Source organism: Carya illinoinensis, chromosome 11 (genome assembly GCF_018687715.1).
Source record: "Carya illinoinensis cultivar Pawnee chromosome 11, C.illinoinensisPawnee_v1, whole genome shotgun sequence".
Taxonomy (NCBI): Eukaryota; Viridiplantae; Streptophyta; class Magnoliopsida; order Fagales; family Juglandaceae; genus Carya; species Carya illinoinensis.
This window is the reverse complement of record NC_056762.1, coordinates 11,478,769-11,488,917: the sequence shown is the minus strand read 5'-3', so window position 1 is coordinate 11,488,917 and position 10,149 is coordinate 11,478,769. Positions and strand designations below refer to the sequence as shown.

At 38.9% G+C, this 10,149-nt stretch overlaps 1 protein-coding gene across 1 annotated transcript; it reads left to right on the top strand.

The window, feature by feature from the left end:
- On the top strand, positions 1–9,906 carry LOC122281437 (inosine-5'-monophosphate dehydrogenase 2). Its single transcript, XM_043092907.1, has 4 exons — positions 1–1,176; positions 2,070–2,249; positions 8,282–8,539; positions 9,458–9,906. Exons 1-4 carry the CDS (start codon positions 16–18, stop codon positions 9,527–9,529), a joined length of 1,671 nt encoding a protein of 556 aa, XP_042948841.1. The 5' UTR covers positions 1–15; the 3' UTR covers positions 9,530–9,906.
- Positions 9,907–10,149: the final 243 nt, after the last annotated feature.

Below are 10,149 nucleotides of genomic sequence, written 5' to 3'. Positions count from 1 at the left end.
AATTATCCTCAATTTATGGTCTCTTCCGATATAAACACGGCGTCGTTTATAGACCAAATTACAGTGGACCGCTCAACACCGAATAACAAGGGTCAGGGGGCTAGCCTTTTCCTTCCCTCCAAATTTGATTACCAGACAAACAGGCAACAACAAAAACCTAAACTCTATCGCCTTCACGACACAGCAATGGAGGAAGACGGCTTCGCGGCTACGAAACTCTTCAACCAGGGCTACTCCTACACCTATGACGACGTCATATTCCTCCCTCACTACATCGACTTCGCCACCGATGATGTCTCTCTTGCCACGCGCCTTACGCGCCGGCTCCCGCTCCTGTCTCCCGTCGTCTCCTCACCCATGGACACCGTGACCGAGGCTGGAATGGCAGCTGCCATGGCCTCCCTGGGTGGCCTCGGCGTCATACACTCCAACCTCCCCCCTCACGTCCAGGCGTCCATGGTCAGGTCCGTCAAGTCCCGACGCGTCCCCCTCCTCTATAGCCCGACATTCAAATCCCCCGAGCACCGCATCGACTCTCTCGACGACTTCGACTCCAGTCCCTACGTCCTCGTCACCCAGTCCGGCTCTCCCTCTTCTAAACTCATCGGCTACGTGTCGAGATCCGAATGGTTGCAGGTCGACGGCGATAAGAAAGATGCCCGAATCGACACCTACATGACCAGTTCTAACGAACTGGTGGTGCCGTGGAATTATAGTCTGGCACAGATGGATAATTACTTTAAGGAAAAGAAAGAGATGGATCTTGCTGCGTTGGTCAAGGAGGAGGAGGTGGTGGATTTGGTGACGAGGGAGGACGTGGATAGATTGAAGGGGTATCCTAGATTAGGGGTGGGGACGGTGGGGCCCGACGGTGGGTGGAGAGTGGGGGCGGCGATGGGGACAAGGGAGGAGGACAAGGAGAGGCTGGAGCATTTGGTCAAGGCCGGCGTGGATGTGGTGGTGTTGGACAGTTCTCAAGGGAACTCAATTTATCAGATTGAGATGATCAAGTACGTGAAGAGGATGTATAAGGGTCTGGATGTGGTGGGTGGGAATGTGGTGACAGCAGCACAGGCCGAGAATTTGATTCGGGCTGGGGTGGACGGATTGAGGGTTGGCATGGGTTCCGGGTCAATTTGTACCACGCAGGAGGTTTGCGCAGTTGGGCGAGGGCAGGTATTGCATTTTTTTTATTCTAATTGTTCTTTGTTGGATTGTAATTATTGTTTTAACTGGTGGGTTATTTAGATTCTGCGTATGATTGTGTATGTAGGGAGATGGTCGAGTATGCCTTGTAAAATGATTATGTTATGAGCTCTATTTGCCAGAGTTCCAATATGATTGATTACGCTTTGTATTAGCTCGAGCCTCGAGTTTTTGTTTTAACGTCTTATGATATTGCTTTGACTGAGAAACCTGCTTGGATTACATGCACTGATGAAACATTATTCATATTTTTCATTCTTTGTCAATAAATCTTTGCATATGGAAATCGATCATTGACTAGTTTAAATTCTCTTCAGTAACAGGATATGTTACTGAAGTGAGTTAACAGCAAACAGACAGAATATGTTATGTTTGTTTTAACAGGGACACCGAATGGCGGCGATGCCTGAAAGACAATCCTTTACCAGAATAACCTGCAGAATGTCCTGTAATGCATAAGTGGGTGTCCGTAGGCATGGTTGTTGGATTGCTTCCAAAGCTTTTCTTTGTGCACTGAGCTATACAAAGTTTCCACCTCAGCAACAACATGGCTTTGCTAGTAGTCATATACTTAGTAAAGTAGTTGCTTGTTAACTGCCCCTCCTTTTTGTGGTAGCATTCTCTGTTTTTCTAATAGGTCATCTAATATGTCATAAAAAATATTGGAATAACAAATGTTAGGTTTCCTTCTGGTAGTAACAGACGTTCATTTGAGTAAACTGGGCAAGTTAATGGAGTCAATATTTAACACTAGTCAATACAATTGGGAAAGAAAAAACATTGGGGAAGGTTGAAAACTTAGCCTGGTACTTCCTCCGTCTTTCACTGAATAACTTTTGTTTTCTTGTCTTCCTACTTTTCAGGCCACTGCTGTTTACAAGGTTGCTTCTATAGCTTCACAACATGGTGTGCCCATCATTGCTGATGGTGGCATTTCAAATTCTGGACACATTGTCAAGGCTTTGGTCTTAGGGGCATCAACTGTTATGATGGGAGGCTTCTTAGCTGGAAGCACTGAGGCTCCAGGAGCTTATGAGTATCAGGTGTGGCATTGCTATGTTATGTTTTTAATATATTGCTAACTTATAAAAAAAAAACGTTTAATATCGTGCTGAAGTAGATGATAGTGCTCGTGCCAAGAAATGAACTTGTTTCTTTCACAATTTTTTCGATTGTTAGTTCTTTTACAAATTTTCAATTTTTAGTAAGGATTCAACTCTTTTATTTTTGTTTATCTTATAATTTCTTGCAAATTTTGTATCACTGGGTTTATTTGGACATTATTGCAAGTGATTGTTAATGCCTTATAAAGTACATAATAAGTGTTAAGAAGTATGCATTTCCTGTTTAAATCATATCATGTTAATAACAAAAAGGCAGTGTACACTTTTAGTCAACCTCTCCACTCTGTTATATTGCATTTTATTTCGTTGGTTGCAACAATGTTTCTCTTTTATTTAATTGTTGCTTCATTTTCATTTTTCCAACCAAACTCATGCCGGTAGATTTTTTTTTTTTTAAGTGAAGGTACCCTTAATGGGATTAATGTTCATGACTTCTTTTCTTTAACTTAGCACTATTAGAATGTACTTAGGCATTTCTTCTTTATACTTACTTCCTGAGTACATAGGCTTTGCCTATCTTTATTCACTTCAATAAAATTTACTTCTTACTTATGAAAAAAAAAAAGTGAAGGTACCACATTTTATTGAAAGCGCTTGGGTGCAACCCACGTACACTGGGGTTGTACAAAGGGAACACCTATTTTAAAGAAGGGTTGGGCAGTATGATCTAGTAAAATCTACAAAAGATGCAAATGGGGATAGGTACTTTTGTGGATCATAGTCCATTCATAAAAAGATTTAAAGCATGATTCATTCTCTCACAATCTTCGAAGTTATGGGCTTTACAGTCCTTCCAAATCCTCCACATTAGGCAGAAAGTTATCATCCCAATTCCTTTACTCATGTTGTAATGTCCAAAGGGAGAGCTGAACCACATCTAGGCCCAAACGTCAAAAGAACTCGTCAATAGTATATTTGAAGTTCCTTTGAATCATTTGAATGGATTGTATGAGGATAAGCTGTGGTGGAAACATACGGGTAAGGGTATTTTCTCGGTTCGCTCTTATTATAAGGCCTTTACAGATATACCGAATGCTCCGTTTCCATGGAGAAGATTGTGGAGGAATAAGGTGCCGCCCAAAACACTTTTCTTCATCTGGATAGCAGCCTTGGGTAAGATTCTGACTACCGATAATCTGCGGAAGCGGCGGGTAATCATTACGGATTGGTGCTGTATGTGTAAGAAAGCTGGTGAGTCAGTGAATCATCTCCTGCTACATTGTGAGACAGCTAGAGCCTTGTGTTGTGAAGTATTCCGTCGAGTAGGGTTAAATTGGGTGATGCCGAAGTCAGTTGTTGAATTATTAGCCAATTGGGCGATGCCGGGGGGAGATCTACATATCAAAGCTGTGTGGAAGATGGTACCTATCTACATTATGTGGTGCATTTGGCAAGAGCGAAATGAACGAACATTTGAAGATAAGGAGAGGACATCTGAGGAGCTTTGTATCTTATTTTTCAGCACTTTATTTCTGTGGTCTCTAGCTATAGACTTTAATGGCCTAAATGTACACGAGTTTCTAGTGACTACTATAGCCACCTAGATAGGTCTTACCTCTTGTATACCATCTTGTGTACGTGGGTTACGCCTATTATTATTAATACTACCGTTTACTTATCAAAAAAAAATTATTAAGAGCTAGAGTTTCCCTCTCCCAAGCAATGTGGGACCCCATTCACCACTTATACCCACTCAATATGGGGGTATCACAATATCCCCCCTTAAATTCCTAACATCCTCGTTGGGCCATTCTATCATAGGTGGCATGGCTCAATTCTTGCACTTTTTGTTGGGATTGGATCCAATACCATTTGTAATGCCCCAAGGGAATCCCAAGCCACATCTAGGCCCATACTCCAAAAGGACAACTAGTCCATGGTACAATGAGTCCCTTGAAATCATTCTAAAGAGCATGAATTTCTTCCTCTCAAACAATGTAGAATCTCATTCACCACCTATACTTATTGAATATAGGATATCACACATCTTTTCACCCAACGAACTTCCCAAGGCACCATTAACTCCACTCGATCACCCATTCTATCCCAAGAAGTTGGAAGATCGCTATCCATAATGGAGCAACAAGTGGTTGTTTAGTTTCCTTGCACATGTACATACAACGCCACTCCACCACTATTATGTGCCTCTTACTCAAATTATCCTTTGTTGATATTTTTCCTGCAGCTGTCATTCATACAAAGGACACCACTCTTGATGGAGTCTTGTTCCACCATATCCTTCTCCAAGGAAAAAAAACACGATCGCAGCATATGAAACACGATAGAATGCTATGATCTCTACTGTCTTGTTCTAGAATGGAATCACCCCATTTTATCATCATGGTTTCCCCTCCTCATTCTTGGTGAACACAGAAGGTTGAGTAGAAGTGACCTAGTCCACTTCTCAATCTAGATGGGATTCATGGCGTGACTGTTGCTGGTATACCAGCCGCCCGTCCTAGAAATTCCAAGTCCCAATTTTTTGGCATTGCTACTAGAGTGGCTTGAGCTAGGAAAGGATGGAGACTGTTTAGCTACAATATTCCCAACGATGATTTGCATGCATGCAAGGTGACACACCAATGCACTCTAGGACTTGTGCTTGACTTTAGGAGCCTTTTTCTTTGCTCCATTTGTTGATTTTCTTGATTTTATGTTAAGTGATAATGGAAAGGCCACCACATGAATCTACTTGTTTATCCGTAACCCCCATGTTTACCATCATCCAGAGCTCTACAATTGCCCACGGAACATTCATCTCCTTGAAGCTTCCTTTGCTGTTACATCCCCCCCTTTCAACTTCTCACTACACAGATGAGTGACATTGAATGGGGCTTTCTCATGACCATATGAGCCTACCACCTAACTTTTATTTATTTATTTGATAAGTATGAACCTACCACCTACCTCTCTCTTTACTGAGCAAGACACCACCCAAATCTGTAGATTCCTCTTCATTTGTAAACGAAAGGACCCTCCCACTGGGATTTAGGTCCTACTAATGGACACCATGTCACATGTCATGTCATTTAAGGGCTTGTTTGGAAGATGGAATGGTTTCATCTCATCCCAACCCATCTCATCTCATCTCATCTCATCTCATTTCCTTCCCAAACATCATTCAAACACAAACACTATTCAATTTCAAATCTTTAACTTTTTCATCTAATCATTATAACTTTCCCAAACAAAACACAAAAAAAAATTCAACATTTTCAAATCCCAAAACAAAAATAATATTAAAAAAAATATATTCTAACAATATTTTAACTTTATAATATTTTTATTCAACTTTTCTCTCTCCTTTTCCAAAATCCCATAAGACATCACAACTCAAAATATTTTCACTACTATTCACAAACTGTTTCACTACTATTCACAAATTTTTCTCATCTCATCACATTTCATTCCCCAAGCATCCCCTAAATATTCTCTCTCTTACTACATTTTCCTCCTGTGACCATTTGTAGCAAACTGCAAAGAAAGTAACAGCCCCACCGACCCATATGCATACTTTGAAAACACCCTCCTATTTACTCAACTCATTCTCTCTGTTCTCTCATTGATGATAACCTCAGCTCTCTTTGATCAAATATCAAGAAAGTTTCTCTCTCAAAACTTGTTATTTCTTAATTACCATTATTTTGGACCAAAGCAAGAGGTATGATCCAACCATATCTGCATCTCACCGCCCAAATGCCTAAAACATTTCAGTCTCCTCTGCTACATGGGATTCAGGTTTTAGGTAGACTGGTGTGATTGCCTAAATTTTGTAGCGTCACCATAGTTATATTGAGTTAAGCTTGTTGGAGAATTGTAGATGTTGTAAAAGATCTATAGGACTAGTTGGATATGAAGGTGGATGAGGATTCTATCAAGATTAGCTTGTAAGGAGGGGTTTGTCAGTACTTGGTTTCAGATGGGCTGGGGGAGAAGATAAAGGAAGAGAGGACAAAAGCTTCATTTTTTTAATATAAAAAAGCATATTCAATTAAAAACAAAAAGTAAATTTAAGAATTTTTACTGGACATGTCATGCAATCTGATAGCTATCTCGGCAACCTAGTGCATGTCGCTGACTTTGATAGCTTGAATTTGAACTCAAGGATGAAATTGAAATTTCAGTAAACATGTTCTTTCTTCTTTCTGTTAGTTGGGTTTCTTCTTTTGTGTATTTCCTATGTTACTTGGGTTGCATGAATTATTAAAAAAATGGATACTGTAGGGCAGCACCTTATTTAATGACTTGGAATCTCATGAAGAAACCTTGGGGCCCACCACTGGGGAGTATACCCCAGATTCACAACACCATCCACCAAAGCCATGTATATTGTAATCTAGGGGAACTCCTAGTGCGGAATTGAACTCAGGATGCCTGAGTCTATAGCTCATACAATTTTGATAAATATAGTAGAGCGGCGCTGCTGCAACTTGAATGATAAAGGACCGCATATAAATGTTGACATAAGTTGGAGCATCAAAAGTGTACTTAAACCTAATAGGAATGAATCTTTTTTTCTATGCTCTAATAAAATTTGAGCTTTAGATGGAAATTTGATCTTCTAATGAATCATCCCTTTACATTTAAAATTATATTACTAAGGGAAAGTGAGCTGTTTAAGAGGTTAAGTTTAAGTGAGAGATCACTCAATGAGCGGCAAAGAATCCTCCCTTGAAGATATGTGCCTTTGAATTTCAAGACCTATGCATTTTTTTCATAGCTAGATAATCTAGTGAATTATGGACTTCTACTGTCTTTTTTTATTACATAATATTATGTTAAAAGAGCTCTAAAATGGGCATGACCCTAGTACACAGGAAGTATGCACAAGTAAAAAAATATGAACTTTCCTGCTGTGGGCTACTATTTTACATGGCTTTCATCTATAATGAAGCTATTGTAACAGCAGACTGCTATTCTTTGTGTTTATGAGTGTGCTTTTCTGAAGTTGCCAGTCTTGGAAGTATACTGAAGTTTGAATGGATCCATAAGGTATAAATGTGGCTCAATTCATGAATGCCATGTAATCAATATGAATTTTTGTAAGTAATTGTCATAATCAATATGAAATTGTAATTTTAGTTATTTTATGATTGAGAGGTCAATTTACCTTTAGGTGCATGTGCTATGAATATAGGTGATCTGGAACTCAATGGACTATGATAGTTGATTTGTATTCCATGCCTATAATGGATCTGTCCCTGTCATATATGTCAGTGCTTATTTATCAATATATATATATATATATGTCAGTGCTATATGATGGATTCAGCTAAAATCATTCTTATTTGCTTGGAAATGATGTATATTGTGTGACCAAAAGTTGTTGTGGGAACATGTCCTCTCCATTCAAATTCATGCCATTTAGTAAAAACCATGGAGGTGTTTTGGTCATTATGTTCCCTAAGGATTAGGTTGACCAGTAAATGATCAAAACACTCCGTGTTTTGCAATAAATGGCTCCTCTCCATTAAACCTTGTCACAGTTGTTGAATCTAGAGAAAACAAACAGATATTACATGAAAAATTATATTTGCAAGCCAGTATGGAGGACACACCCTCCACATTGTTGATATGGCAAGATTTGATTTGCTAGAGAAGAAATTTTAAACTTCTGTTGCAAATTAAAACATGTCATATGAGGTGTGGAGGATGTCTTCCACATTGGCTTCCAAGCAGAAAAACTCTTATTGCATTCTCAAATTTCTGAATAATATGCATGCTTTGATACACATGAAGTATGAAATGTACTGATTTTTTGCGTTTTGTTAAGGTTTTCCACTAGTGAGTTGCTGTTCCCTATTCCTTGATCTTTAAGCATACAACTTTTTATTCTTTGTGAAAAACTTTTCCTTATCTCTTTTCTCTGTCTTTGTTAGTGCACACATGTATGGCCCTTTGCTTAAGCCAATATTTTCAGTAATATGAATACTTAGTTTTGCTAATACTAGAATGGTTGCCGGATCAAAAAATATCGAGGTATGGGCTCCTTAGAAGCTATGACCAAAGGGAGCGACGCAAGATATCTGGGTGATACAGCTAAGCTGAAAATTGCTCAAGGGGTGGTTGGAGCAGTTGCAGATAAAGGCTCTGTTCTGAAGTTTGTTCCTTACACATTGCAAGCAGTCAAGCAAGGGTTTCAAGATCTTGGTGCTTCCTCTCTGCAGTCTGCCCATGACCTCTTAAGAAGTGGTATATTAAGGGTAGAGGTATGTCTCACATTATTAATGATTTTCAAGATTACTTTGCAGACAAAACTTTCAGTCTTGTTTTGTCCTTTCATTTATTGTCTTGTCTAACAAACCTTTGGTAGCTTATTTATTTAGAAGAAAGGAGAAAAGGGAAAATAAAAGAATTTTCGGCAAGGGCCTGCCTTAGCCCATATGAAAGTGGTGAAGTTGGTCTGCTAGGTGCAGCAACTTGTTAACATTAGAAAAATTCTTATTATTTAAAAAAAAAGAAAAACATCAGAAAAATTCTTTGGTAGCAACCCAGTGGCTCCGTTTTTTTTTTTTTTTTTTTTTTTTTTTGTTAAATCCCAGTGGCTCCAATTGTTTCGTCTGGGGTTGGTCTGCTTCAAAGTCTTAGGTGTATTCTTAGACAAATATATCCCCTTCTCATTAACTGTTTATTGGAGTGGAAACTTTGACCTGAAAAGAGGGGTTTGGCTTGTCTTTTATGGAGGCTACTGATTTTAGATTAAAATGTTCTTGTATACATACAGTGTACTTGGTTACTCCTATTGATATATGTAATATTTTTACTTATTAAAAAAAAAATTAATGTGCAAATGTTGGGTTTTAATAGGATCTGAACCCAATTTTCAGTGACAGTTAAGAGAAATTTTAATCACATTTTCAGTAATATTATATCATTTTCCACACCTCTGTTTAAGATGTTTGAAAATTTAGTAAGCATTTTGTTTTTTGTTTGAATTTAAGAAAACTAGCCCTTTCTTTCCATTGATTCTGAGGATAAAGTGCACTTCGTGTCAACTTTTCCTTGAACATTTGGCTTGCTTGGCTATTCTGCAGGTGTGATAATGACTTAAGAACCTCTGTGGTTAAGGCGACCTACGAATGCATGATCGCATGGTCTGATGTTGGCTTTTCATGTGGTTTGTGCAGGTTCGCACAGGAGCAGCACAAGTTGAAGGTGGCGTCCATGGCCTGGTTTCTTATGTAAAGAAATCATTTTGATTTCAGTATTAACGCTGCTGTGGCTGCTTTTTGGCTGGAAATCATCTTCGTGGTTCAATCAGCAGGCTGGAATTGGTACTTTAGCACGAGCAACATTCAAATTAAAGGGCTTATCTTTTAAGATCCAGCCTCCTGTTTATCTATTGGATGAAGTCGTTTACGTTTTACTCCTGGAAGCAACTAAAATACCTCATGATTCTCGGGTCTCTTTATTTTCCATGAGAGCATCCATCCGATTGAATATGCTGTAGTCAAGTGGGAGAGGAGGCTGTATGATCACTAGACTCTTTTATCGTTATTTTTCTTTTCTTTTAATAATTATCTAGCAATGACTAATATTAAGGCTTAATAATGTCATGAATGTTATGAAACTTTGATGTTGATGGTGTTGGCTGCATTGAGAGAAAAATAGAGAGAGAGATATTGAACGTGAGAGAGAGACGCTTCTTCTTCAATATTAAAAACCTTGAATGATATCCATATATAGGAGTATAAAGGCGGTCTTGACCGTCATAATTGACGGCTAAGGACGGTCAATTATGATGGTTACGGGAGGTTATAATTGACAACTAAGGACGGTCAATTATGACGACTACGGGTGGTCAATTATGACGACTACG